This window comes from Chiloscyllium plagiosum, chromosome 31 (genome assembly GCF_004010195.1).
Source record: "Chiloscyllium plagiosum isolate BGI_BamShark_2017 chromosome 31, ASM401019v2, whole genome shotgun sequence".
In the NCBI taxonomy this organism is placed as follows: Eukaryota; Metazoa; Chordata; class Chondrichthyes; order Orectolobiformes; family Hemiscylliidae; genus Chiloscyllium; species Chiloscyllium plagiosum.
Window position 1 is genome coordinate 36751483 of NC_057740.1, and position 14266 is coordinate 36765748.

Sequence of the window (14266 nt, forward strand, 5' to 3'; positions counted from 1 at the left end):
AGTTCTGGTCGCTTCACTTTAGGAAAGATGTGGAAGCTTTGGAGAGGGTGCAGAGAAGGTTTACCAGGATGTTGCCTGGAATGGAGAATAGGTCGTACGAGGATAGGTTGAGAGTGCTAGGCCTTTTCTCATTGGAACGGTGAAGGATGAGGGGTGACTTGATAGAGGTTTATAAGATGATCAGAGGAATAGATAGAGTAGACAGTCAGAAACTTTTTCCCCGGGTACAACAGAGTGTTACAAGGGAACATAAATTTAAGGTGAAGGGTGGAAGGTATAGGGGAGATGTCAGGGGTGGGTTCTTTACCCAGAGAGTGGTGGGGGCATGGAATGCACTGCCTGTGGGAGTGGTAGAGTCAGAATCTTTGGTGTCCTTTAAGCAGCAATTGGATAGGTACATGGATGGGTGCTTAAGCTAGGACAAATGTCCGGCACAACGTCGTGGGCCGAAGGGCCTGTTCTGTGCTGTATTGTTCTATGTTCTATCCTATCCATGCCCCTCATAATTTTATAAACCTCTATAAGGTCACCCCTCAGCCTCCGACGCTCCAGGGAAAACAGCCCCAGCCTTTTTAACCTTTCCCTATTGCTCAAATCCTCTAACCCGAGCAACATCCTTACAAATCTTTTCTGAACCCATTCAAGTTTCACAACATCTTTCCGATAGGAAGGAGACCAGAATTGCACACAATATTCCAACAGTGGCCTAACCAATGTCCTGTGCAGCCACAACATGACCTCCCAACTCCTGTACTCGATACTCTGACCAATAAAGGAAAACATGCCAAACGCTGCCTTCACTATCCTATCTATCTGCAACTCCACTTTCAAGGTGCTATAAACCTGCACTCCAAGGTCTCTTTGGGGATTAGTTGACTGACAGGAAGGAAAGAGTGGGGATAAATGAGTGGTATTCTGGCTGGCGATCAGTGGTGGGACCACAATTCTTTACAATTTATATAGATGATTTGGAGTTGGGGACCATAGGTATGGTGTCAATGTGCCAATGACATTAAGAGCAAAGTGTGCAGAGAACTGTGAAACTTTGCAGAGGAACATAGACGCATTGAGTGAATGGGCAAAGGTCTGGCAGTTGGAATACAATGTTAGTAAATGTGAAGTCATACATTTTGGTAGGAATGACAGCAAAATAGATTATTACTTGAATGGTTAAAAAGTTGTAGCATGATGATTTGCAGAGGGACCTGGGTGTCCTTGTGCATGAATTGCAGAATGTTGGTCTGCAGGTACAACAAGTAATTAGGAAGGCAAATGGAATTTAGTCCTTCATTACTAAAGGGATTGAGTTTAAAAGCAGAGAGGTGATGTTGCAGCTGTACAAGGTTCTGTTGAGACCACCCCTGGATTATTGTGTGCAGATTTGGTCTCCTTAATTAAGAACAGATGTACTGGCACTGGAGGAGGTGCAGAGGAGGTTCACTGGGTTGATTCTGGAGTTGAGGGGGATTGGCTTATGAGGAGAGGCTGCGTAGATTGAGATTATATTTATTGGAATTCAAAGGAATAAGGGGGGATCTTATAGAAACATATAAAATTAGGATGGGAATCAATAAACTAGAAATAGCTAGGCTGTTTCCACTGGTAGGTGAGACTCGGTCAAGAGGGCATGGCTTCAAGATTAGAGGAAACAGGTTTCGAACTGAACTGAAGGGAACATTTTACCCAGGAGGGTTGTTAACCTATGGAATTACTTGCCCAGGGAAGTAGTTGACACTACTTCAGTGATCATTTTTAAAGCTAAGGTAGATTTTTTTGACAAATAAAGGAATTAAGGGATGTGATAAAAAACATGGGTAAGTGGAGCTGAGTCCACAAAAAGATCAGCCATTATCTTATTGAGTAGCGGAGCAGGCGTGAAGGGCTGGACAGCCGCCTCCTGCTCCTAGTTCTTATGTTCTTACGTACACTCTTATGCTACTCTCTGCAACATTCTGCATGAATGGTATCCACTTGTCTTTGAGTCAAAAATAATTTTGTCATTGAAGTATTTAATCAAAGACCATGATCGTTTATCACATTTTAAGTATTTTGTTGTCCTTTTCCCTCATGTTCCCAAATGTGGTGTTCTAGCAATTCAACCCGTCGTTCCATGTTGGAATAAATCCTGAAATCTGTACAAGTGTAGTGGAAGAGCTGTTTCCAGCCATCCCAACATGCACATAACCACAGTCTCATTTTGTATCTGCTACTTTGCAACCAGCATGTCCTCTTAATTTCCTTTTGTCATCTGCAGCCTATTTATTTAAGCATGGTGGGCCATCAAATTATTTTCTGTAAGTCAGTGTAAAAACTTAACGGGGTCAACTTGTATTTCATTGTTGTGTAGTGGTGAAAATTTGAGGGCTGCAAACAATGTTTTTTTTGATGAAAGGGCAAATTCTGCATGTGACATTCTTTTAACTGGGAGTTATGACAAATTAGCAGAAAGGATGGAAATTTATGCTTGAGCAGGTACAATTCAAAAATCTTGTGACCCTTTGAACAAGAATTGGGAAATTTTCTTTTTGTTATTCAGCATGAGATGATTTTATTTGTGAGCGGAGACTAGTTGAATTATTTTCTTCAAATTTAGCAGCTGACCAAGTCCTGAACTGGAAGAAGTTTCATCAGACAGTTCAATGGACTTGTTCTCCAGATGTGTGCCCTCGATTATTAAGCTGGAGCGGGTTCAGAAAAGATTTTCCGGGATGTTGCCAGGAATGAAGGGTTTGCGTTATAAGGAGAGGCTGAATTGGCTGGGAAAATTTTCACTGAAGTGTAGAAGGTTGAGAAGTGACCTTATGTTTATAAACTCATGAGGGGTATAGATAAGGTGTTCGGCAAGTATCTTTTCCTTAGGGTGAGAGATTTCATGACAAGAAGGCATATTTTTAAGGTCAGAGGAGAAAGATGTTTATATAAAAAAAAGGAGGGACAATTTTTTTTTTACGGAATGGTTCATGTGGAATGAACAGAGTAGGTGGTGTATGCGGATCCTTTTTATAGAGTTTGAGACATTTGAATAAGTATATGAATAAGAAGTGTTTGGAGAGATGTGGGGCAAGCACAGGCAGGTGGGACTAGTTTAGTTTGGGATTACGGTCGGCATGGACTGGTTGAACCAAGGGGCTTGTTTCCGTGCTCTATGACTCTGATTGATATTGGCCCTTCTTCCCATTTCACGCAACAAGAATCCTCTGGATTTTAGCTTACAGAGAATTTGTTCTTTTTCACCCAGACAGGAGGCAGCGGTGGGTTCGATCTGGCAAGTTTATTGAATAACCCAGGCTTCATGAATATGGTAATTCTGCTTGGTGTCTCTTTTTACTTGCTCCTTTTTTATGTTTTTGTTTTTATTTTCCTAATTGGCTGTCCCTTCAAGATCACTTACCCCCAATAACCTCCATTGGGTGAAAGCATTCCATGTCCTGAATATATTCCATGATGACTCTGCAACCACATTTTGGTTGTTTTCCCTTCAGCTAAGATTACCTGTCAGTCTCTCAGACTGATTATTCCATTAATGATACTCCTGCAAGATGCCTCAGTGGGAGCCATTTGAAAATGTTGCCTTCAGGACTTCTGTCCAGTACAAACACACAAATGTTCTACTGCATCCATATGTACTTGTGATGTCACAGTTTGATTCAATTTCTTCCCTTCCGAACTTGAGTTTTGTCTGGGTTGGAGTATTTGTCATTCTACAATAACGTGATGTGATGTACCACAAGTTGTTGGTGATGGAAGCAAAATATGGTGATGAATTAAACACATTCCCAGCATTGTTTGACTTATACACTTAACACAGTAACAATAGATCATTTCTCCATTGTAACAGCAAGGTAGATTCAACATTCTAAACTTCTCCAAATTTAGTTGGAAGCCCATGCTATAACTAGGAAAGCTTCAAATGTAGTGGTATTTTACTTGAATGTCATTTGCATCTTGTAATGTGCAATGCTATTTCTTTGTGCTTGAATGCTTAAAGGAAACTTGAAGATAAAAGTACCTTGCAAATGTGGTTGTTTAATTGTGTAAAAACAAAACGTAAAAATGATTTCAGTTGACCAAACTCTGATTTTTTTTCAATTTTTTTTGATTTTTAGGCATCAAGTCTAATGCAGAATTCACAAGTACAACAATTGTAAGTCCCTTTCCTACAAAAGTTTTTTTTCTTTTACCTCTTGTTAATTCTGATGTGTCTATTAATTGTGATTTTTTTTTTTATTTCTTTCCAATTCTGTTGGACAGAATGTCTGGAATGATGTCTGGGTCTTATGGTCCAGTAAGTGGTGGTGGAGCAGGACCTGGGGCAGGAGCCAATGATATTGCAGGCCTCATCCAAGCGTGAGTTTACTTTTCATTCTTTCCCTGTCTATTTCAGTTAGAAGTCAAAATCTTTTATAATAAGCTTAGAAGCAAAGGTCAACTGTCCATGTCTCTGCTAGTCAGTTAATCCATTTGCTTGCTGTATTTCAGTTCTTGAAAGATTTCCAGTAGTTTTCTGATCACCTTTCATTTCCTTCCATTACAGCCTTGTTCTTTGAAAAAATGATACATACTGCCCCATTCTCCCTGTTTCTGATTTTAAGCGCATGGCTGCACCTAGCATCTGATACCCAATGTGAAAGCAAAACCTGAGCAGTGAATGCTTAGCGCCAGTAGAACAGCAAGTGTTTTAATACTAATGGCAATGAGAACAAATGTTAGTTATTTGTTCAACTTGAAAAGTATTTCTGTGGAACCAAAGATGAGCAATCTATCTTTGATTACTGCTTATCTTGTAGATATTTCTAATCAACCTCTTCAGACATATTAATACACACCTGCAGCAGGTGAGTCTTGAACGCATGCCTTCTGTCTCAGCAATTACACTACCAATGCATCACAAGAGCCCTTCAAATAACCCTATGTACTAAGGATCAAGAGTAGGTTAATCAACTCATCAAACTTGTTTCATCTTCAATCAGATCATGGATTATCTGAATCTTAACTGATTCAAAATATCCATCTCTCTTTTTTCATTTGGTTAAAATCATTAAAAATTATCTCCCAATCCAGGTTTCATAATCCATAATAAAGATAGCATTTTACTCCAGTCTGTTAGAAACATTCTATTTGGAAGCAGAAGTAGGCCATTTAGCCCATCAAGCCTGCCTAGCCATTGAATAAGATCCTAACTGATCTATTCCAAATTCCACATTTTTATCTGCCTATGGTAGATTTTTGTTAGGTCAGAGGAAAAATGATATCTGCTTCCACCTTCAAATATTCAATGATTTATAGTTTGGATGGTTTGTCTTTAGCCACAGTGATTGTATCAGCCTCCACTCAGTGAATGCATGCTTGTCTCTGAGTCAGTATTGAACCAAAACTACATCTGCTTAACTGTATGTTAATGATGCCTTGACGTTCTTTGAAAAGCAATAAAAGATGGTGTCCTACCTGGCAAATCTCCAATGTCACTGCAGTTTTATTTGTATCACTGATGTTTATGGGATGTTGTTGCACCACACCAATGTCTGTATTGTTCTACTTTTACAGCAATACCAATACTAAATGTGTGTCACTAAATGTGAAGTATTGTGGACCTGACTGAGGGCAGGAAAGATCCAGTATAAATGAGAACGGTTTCTTTGCTTGAAGGCTCCCCAGTGTCATTAATTTAGAAATTCCTTGAATTGTAAAATTGAGTAGATGGCCATCACTACTCAATTATACAATTCAAGAGTCTCATGGGCTGCCTTGAAAGATTATTGGCTTACAGATTTTATTACAACAGATGTTGTACAAGTTCATAACCTGGAATTTTCACTGCCTCTGTGACTTGTCCACAAAATTGTAGTACAATACTGAGACAGATTTTGATGAGATCTTGACCTGCATCTAATTCGTGGCCCCCATTGCTGCAAGCATTGCTCTTAGATGTCTGGGAAGTGTTTTGATGACAAGAGATTGTCACAAGCATGGAATCTGTACAAATAATGTCTAATTTCTAATGGTGCCTTTACTTTTTCTTTTAAACACAGAGGTCAACAATTTGCACAGCAGATGCAGCAGCAAAATCCAGAGCTAATTGAACAGTTACGGAGCCAAATCCGGAGCCGAACCCCCAGTGCCAGCAATGAGGAACAGTCCTAACTACATACAATGCAAGTACTATTTTTATAGCGAGTTGGAGATGTACACAAATGCAGAAGCTAACTTCAGATATGAGAAAACGTCATCAGTCAGAAAGCCTAATTTAAAGTTTCATTGTATTTTACGCTTAATTAAATTGATTACTTGTTCAAGAGTTTTGCCTTGCAGTTAGCAACAAAATTTCCATGAATATAAAGTCACCTGCTGCTTTATGGACAGTAGCGAGACAAATGTACAGAAGAGTTACAGGGCTTTATCAATAGGACTATCCTTAAGATGATATGAAAACATCAAAATAAGGCAGAAGCTTCTTAATTCTAAAACTCTCTATAACCCTGTAGCTCCTCTATTTCACTCTGAGACTGCCAGTACACCCTTCAAAAACCAATGTCCAAGTACTCCGTTGCCTCTTAACTCCTCCATGCTCCTATATGTTTCTCTACAAAGCAGCTGAGAATTTTTTAACCTATTAAGAATGTTGCATAAATATAAGTTGTTGACAAATAAATTTGCACAAAACATTTATTTAACTGAGAGATAGAGAAATGCCTCATCGGTTTGGGGAATCTGCTGTCATCTTTAACTTCATCCCACGTACTAAATTAAAGTTTAATCACTAAACAGTACAAGACCAGCAGATCTTGGTCTGCTGGACAATGGATGAGCAGAAGAGAAAGGGGAACAACTCCTGAATTTCAGGGGCAATTAAATTAAGAATCCTGAGAATTCACAGAGTATTCAGCATCTGAAAATTGAAACTTGAGATTTTCAGATTTTGCTGACTTGTTCATTTCAACATTTTCTGACTATACTGACCAGACACTTTTGGATTTCCACTTTTGGACTGCTGGTCACAGTCAGGATAATGAGAAATATTCTACTTTTCCCATATTACATAAGAGGAGGTGCTGGATGCCTTAAATCAAATAAAGTTGAATAAATCCCCAGGACCTGATCAGGTGTACCCTAGAACTCTGTGGGAAGCTAGGTGACTGTAGGAAGCTGGGAACTATATAGACTGGTGAGCCTGACATCAGTGGTGGGCAAGTTGTTGGAGGAATCCTGGGGGACAGGATTTACATGTATTTGAAAGGTAAGGATTGATTAGGGATAATCAACATGGCTTTCTGCATGAGAAATCATGTCTCACTAACTTGATTGAGTATTTTCAAAAAGTAGCAAAGAGAATTGATGAAGGCAGAGCAGTAGACATGATCTTTATGGACTTTAGTAAGGTGTTTGACAATGTTCCTCATGGTAGACTGGTTATCAAGCTTAGATCACATGGAATAGAGGGAGAACTAGCTATTTGGATACAGAACTGGCTGGAAGCCTGTGACCAGCAGTGTGCTACAAGGATCACTGCTGGGTCCATTGCTTTTCATCATTTATATAAATGATTTGGATGTGAACATGGGAGGTGTGGTTAGTAAGTTTACTGATGACGACAAAATTGGAGGTGTAGTGGACACCAAAGAAGGTTAGCTCCGTGTACAACAGGATCTTGATCAGATGGGTCGAGGAGTGGCAGATGGAGTTTAATTTAGAAAAATGCATTTTGGAAAGGTAAATCAGGGCAGGACTTATGCACTTAATGGTAAGGTCCTGGGGAGTGCTGATGAACAAAGAGACCTTGGAATGTAGGTTCGTAGTTCCTTGCAAATAGAGTCACAGGAAGTTAAGATAGTGAAGAAAGCGTTGGGTATACTAGCCTTTTTTGGTCAGTGCATTAGATATAGGAGTCGGGCGGTCATGTGACTGTATAGGACATTGGTTAGGCCACTGTTGGAATATTGTGTGCAATTCTAGTCTCCCTGCTATAGGAAGGATGTTGCAAAACTTGAAAGGATTCACAAATATTTACAAGGATGTTGCCAGGTTTGGAGAGTTTGAGCTATATGGAGAGGCTAAATAAACTGGGGCTATTTTCCCTGGAGCATCAGAGACTGAGGGGTGACCTTGGAGGTTTATAAAATGACGAGGGCATGGATAGGGTAAATAGACAAGGTCTTTTCCCGGGGTGGGGAAGTGCAATAGAGGGCATAATTTTTGGGTGGTGGGGGGGTTCAAGATTTAAAAGGGACCTAAGGGTCAACTTTTTCATGCTGCAGAGGGTGGTGTGTGTATGGAACGAGCTGCCAGAGAAAGTAGTGGGGGCTGGTACAATTGCAACATTTAAAAGGCATCTGGATGGATAGGAAGGGCTGAGAGGGATATGGACCAAGTGCTAGCAAATGGGGTGAAATTAATAGGATATTTGTTCAGCACGGATGAGTTGGACCAAAGAGTGTGTTTCTGTGCTATATATTTCTATGATTCTTGTCCAAGTTTTCTGCTTCTGTTGGAATGAACATTGGTTGGCTTGTTTGTGATGCCCTTTGGAGGTGTATGGCCTAAACTCTGCTAATGAAGGACAGTTCTTTATATGGGACAGAAGAGAGTGATTTGTTAGTTGGACCCCACCCTTGTATTTTCAGTATTACAAGAGGGGGAAGGAAATGTTTATTTTAATTATTAATATTGTTTTTGAATGAAACTTGAAATTCTTCTGTTTCATGTGAATTAATTTTGTTAATTTTACAGATATACAGCAACAGATGGAGATTGTTCGTTCTTCGCTTTGACATCAGGAACTTGACATAATGATTTGTACTGTCACTTGCATGTTCAGGAGGATCCTTAAAGTGGAGAGCTGACCACTTGTAAATATGGAATTTAAAAAAGGAACTGGGTTTAAAGCTTGCAAAAACCACTAATTGACCTTTTTGTGGAAGTTATGTATTGAGCTTTCTGTGATTCTCTAAGTTTTTTTTTAAAATCAGAATATTCACAGGAACATCTAGCTGCTTTTTATTGCTTCTCCAGAATGTCTGTCATCATGTGTGAGAATCCACTGTCTGTTCTTAGAAACAACAGAGGCTAACAGCAATGGCTCCCCGCCTCACCACCTCAATACTGACATTTCCATAAAAATTTGTTTTGCCTGTAACAGTTTTTATTTCCCAGCACTTCATCTGTTCACGGGAATGGAACAGCAGAAGCCATATGTATAAATTCAAACAAATTCAGCTCACAGAGTGAATAACATCTTTTATTTTTCATTCACGTAGGCTTTTTTAATGTTGCAGAACATTTTATAAAAATAACAGCAGAAAAATTTATTTATAACCTTTTTCAAGTTAACGGTTTGAAACAGAGGCAAATATGAATATTAATTAGCCTTGGCATTGAAATGGTGAAATTCTGCTTGGTGGCAATTGTTTCAGAAATTGCTAACATTACCAGCGATCAACTTTGTTTATACTTGATGTATTTTAGGGAATGCATTTGCAGAATTGACTCCAGAAGCTGCATTCAGGAAGAAGAAAAGGCATCCATATGTTATAATCTAATTGACCACTTGAGATTGATGAAGCATCCTAGTATGGCAGTCACCCTGTCTGCAATAGCAACAACTACTCCTGACTTTACCAAAGCCCCACATTTTGAGGATTGAGCATGTAGTATGCCTTGTTCTAGCTGTAGGAATAAAATGTCTTCATTAGCAGCCAGTGTTTCTAGCCAATATTTGCTCGTAAAGGAAAGACAAATAGATTGTGAGAAACTCCACTTTAATTACTTGATGTTGAGCTGGAATCTATGTATAACTATGGTATCAGTTTTTAAATATGCATAAAATATTCATAGAAGTATTTTGGTGTCCTTTTTGTGCACATAGGCTGAACATGTGCCATGTGGCCAAGACTGCTGATTTGCAGTTTTTGTAGGAAAGCAAGCCAATGCAACTCAAAATGTTGCTGATCGTCCCTGTCATAAATTTGATTTATCCAGTCAACAGTAAATTAGTGACTGTACTTAATTCATTCTAAACTTACTGGATCACAGCAATGAGAAGTACACTGCTTTCAAACCAAAAATCAAAATTTCATTTCATAAAAATTGAACTTGATTCATTTGACTGCTGTAAAATACTGATTCTGCAAGCAGACTCTGTTCTGGGGAAGGGTATCCTAACTATTTGTTTTCATGTTTTGTTACACAGTCTCATGGAATAAAGTGCAAGGTCCTGTTCATTTATGCCTCCATAAGTTTCTCATATTAATGGATCCTGATGTTCTGTCCCAGGATTTATCTAATAACCATGATAAGAACAGTCCTTTTACAAATTGCCTGGTTCTTAAAATACAAACAGGTCAAACCAGTACAGTAGGAATATGAGAAATATAATTAAGATTGAGTCACCTGGGAGTTTTGAGTGCCAGGCCAGCCCTGTTCTTGATTCACTATGTTTCAGTGTCCTAAGAATGAATTCACTGTAAACATTTTGTTATTTCTTTGAACAAAAACACAATTATTTCTTGGAATCATATCCACATAAGGTTCGACTTCTCAAGTTCCTTGATCCCATTTAACATAATTAGCAGTTAAGCAAAGCGTAAACAAAGTGGCTATTTTAAACAGCGTTTCAGCCCACCAGATGCTAGGTACTCTTTCCATTTGTAATTATGAAAGTTAATACTTTGTAAACATACTGCTACCCCAGAGTTATCTGTCTTTGTACATTTATATTGTTTTTAAAGAAAAAAACGTTGGGTGGAGAGGTGCAATGTTTGTTTAAACCACATACAAAGTCCAAAACGTTATCAGAATTTTGTCATCAATCAGAATCTCATTATGGAAAACAGTAAATGTTCTGTACCACAGTTCCAATTTGTTGTGCCGTTTGTTTAGATTTCTGTTCAGTTTTTTTGTTGCGGGTGTGACCTTTGAATTCTAGTTGCCATCTCCCTCTGGTTTTCCCTTCTGATCATCTTGCACTTTCTAAAGTCATAATGCAATAAAATGCAGTTAACTGATCGATAAATATGGGGCTGTCCTCCAGAGTGCAAATCATTCTTCAAACCACACTCCTGTCTTATTTGGAATCTTCATGCAGACGTTTCAGTATAGCACATTAGATCCTGAACAAGAATTTTTGGATGCTGTTTCATCCTTACTTTTATAATATTATCAAGAAGACTGTCATTCAAATATTGGTAGATGTTACAGTGGTAATGTCACTGGACTAATCATGCAGAATCTCCAAACTAATGACCTTCGATTGTGGGTGCAAATTCCACCATGGCTGATGTTGAAATTTGAATTATCAACCAGCGTAACAACAATCATGTGGCCATTATCAGTTGGTGTAAATATCCATCTGGTTCACTAATGTTCCTTTTGAGGAAGGAAATCTGCTGTCCTTATCTGATATGGCCTACATATGATTAACTTTTAACTGGTCTTGAGACAGCTTAGCAAACCACTTGGTTCAAGGACAGTTACTAATGGATATAAATGCTCGACCAGTCAGTAATACCCTTGCCCACTGAAATTTTGAGAAAGAATGTCAGAACCTTGATCAGGCCTCCATTTAGTGTATTCTTCAGCTTTGGTCACTTAATCCCAAATTTAGACATCTCCCATGAAAGAACGAGAGTGCTCATTCTTATTAATTGTAAAGTGCTATATAGACCATGTAAAAGGTATAGAAATAGATTAGCTGGTCCAACTTAATTGACACCGTGTGGCACAACTTATCTTGTAAATCCCTCTTCATCACTGGCAGAAATAATCAGGCATTTAAAATTACTTCATAGTTCAGAAACAAATAATTTCCTCCAGTTGAGTCGTCCAGAGCAAAGGGACATTAATGTAAAATTAGAACTAAGCTAAATTGATGTAAAGTCAGGAAGCACTCCACCCTTCCACGCAAATATGTGGGCCTCAACCTTGCAAAGCTTGTGAATTCTGGATCAATTAATATTCTTAACCTTGAGTTTATATTTCTATTAAATATTTAGATCTGGAACAGAGATGAGTAAATGAGGATAAGGCATTGGTTGACCAAAACCTAATTGAAACCAGTTTGAGGGTCTAAATGGCTTATTCCTGTTCTCTGCCTAACAATTTTTATATCTCGGCTGCAGTCCACACCTGGGAACAGCTAAATAAGCAGAGTTGACAGTAAGTACTTCACTGCTCTGTGTAGCTTAGTATCATTTTTGGAGAGTGCATCTATTCAATGACCAGGGGACAGGGCTATTCTAATGGCTTTTAGCCATTACTCCATGAATTAATCAATTGACAGAAATCCCACAACATTGAAATGTAATGCAGCTTACATTCATTCTGCACTATTGTAACATTGAGCGGTTTCAATTTTTGAGTGATTTATTAAATGAGTCACTTGAGAAAATCAACAATTTTAACAGTGGATCTTTCATCTGATACTCCACCTACCACAACTGCAATATACATATTTGCAGAGCAATTAGCAAAAGACTACTTTTACCATGGTTGAATATATTTGAAAGTAAAACACTGAAATGTTTTCTCTGAGCCTTGAAGTTTGTGTTAAATCAGTCTGTTTTTAATTAAAGGAGAAATAGCTGTATCGGTGTGTTAAATTTAGAATTTTAATGCCTGCATTAAAATGCAAACTTGTGAAAAAACATCTTGTATTTTAAAAGTGTGCACGTAGGAATTCAAACACTGGAAAAGGTAATTATCAACTGACTTGAATCTGATTACTGGGTCCACTGCTCTTAATTATACCTTTGCAGTGTGCATATATCTGAAGATTTGAGCATTGTGACCTTTTGATAGCTGAAAATTCCCTTTCCTCTGCAAAATTAAAAGATATTGGAAATGATCAACAAGTCAAGTAACATTTGTAAAGCGAGAAACAAGATAAATGTTCCAGACTGTTGTCTTTCAGAATTGGAAATTTTGGGCATTTACAGTGGAAGAGGAGGAAGGAACAAAAGGGAAGTTGAATGATAAGGCAGACAACAGGAGAGATTTAAAAATATGTTATCAACTAGTGTGTCCACACTCCTTTGGTGATCAAATACTGAAGTGAGACTTGAACCAAAACCACCTGCCCAGGGGTGGGGACACTGACTGCACCGCAAGACCTGTAAACTACTTCTATTAATTGTGCAATTATATTTTACACATCAGGGCAACTGGGACTTATCTCTGCACCAGATGGTCTAGATTTGGGGGTACTACCATTGTACAAGAAGGCCTGAAATGTAACATCATGTACCATTGGGAAATGGAATCCAATTTTCTTTATACGACAGACAAGGATATAACCTGCTTTGGATAAATAGCTAGTGAAAGACATAACCTGTCCAAATAAATTGTTGATAGTTTATTACATTCCTCAGCAACCATCACATCCTGAGGCAGGAATTCAACATTCCTATTCTGTTCAAATGAAGTGTACCATGTGGGAGACAGAGGTCGGGTATTGGAATGGAATAGAGAATTAAAATGCATAACAACCCTAAACTCAATACTGTGCATAAATCCTCAAAACAGTATTCAGTAAATCACTCACCCAGTCTGGTTTGTTTCTCCAAAGGAAGGAAAATAGTTTTAGCAATTTTCATTTGTGATATCCATTCGCCATTTCTTGTAATGGGGGATGGATTGATTTTTATATGGGATTAGTAACTTGGGGTCATCCTGTTGATTATTCCAGGCTCTGACTTTTGAAATGGTGCAAAGAAAACCCTCCTAGTCTCTTAAGGCTGTTTATGTTGGCCACTGATAACAAAACACTCTTTCACGACCTCCTTACTCCATACTGTACCTGTAATTAAGAAAGCTAAACCATGCTTCATTCTGTCTGAATATGTTACCTCCTACCCAGGAACCAAGTTCTCTGGGTCACAGTAAGCTAAGAGGGGAAGTTGATAGGTGACTGGGAGCTATCGTTAACTGCTGAATAATTTCTTACATTAAGTACCATTAACGAAAGAGTTCAGGCATAGTTTTGACGTATTCCTGAACCACCTTCGTGAGACTAACCTCCATTTGGTATTTCTGGTTTCTTACTTAGCTGCTTCCGCTGTCATTGGAGTCACCACTGAGCCTGTCCTAAGTTCAGAAATGTACTATAGAACAGATTGATCCATGACGTCAAGCGGCATCTGCTGGGAAATGTGGAATACATCAACTTGGGCACCTGATCACAAGCAGAAATTATAATTGAGGATCTGAGACAAAGTATGGACTGGATCAATACACCACAGCAATCAGTTGCATACAGATGCTGGTCAAGATAGTCATT

The 14266-nt window shown here is 38.6% G+C and overlaps 1 protein-coding gene across 1 annotated transcript in view; it reads left to right on the forward strand.

The window, feature by feature from the left end:
• Window positions 1–11005, forward strand: part of LOC122565057 (small glutamine-rich tetratricopeptide repeat-containing protein alpha-like) — a 38238-nt gene extending 27233 nt beyond the window's left edge. The window contains exons 6-10 of the mRNA XM_043720687.1: window positions 3239–3301; window positions 4107–4144; window positions 4252–4347; window positions 6030–6152; window positions 8725–11005. Of these exons, the coding sequence (XP_043576622.1) occupies window positions 3239–3301; window positions 4107–4144; window positions 4252–4347; window positions 6030–6141 (309 nt within the window). The 3' untranslated portion in view covers window positions 6142–6152; window positions 8725–11005. The remainder of the gene's footprint in view (window positions 1–3238; window positions 3302–4106; window positions 4145–4251; window positions 4348–6029; window positions 6153–8724) is intronic.
• Window positions 11006–14266: the final 3261 nt, after the last annotated feature.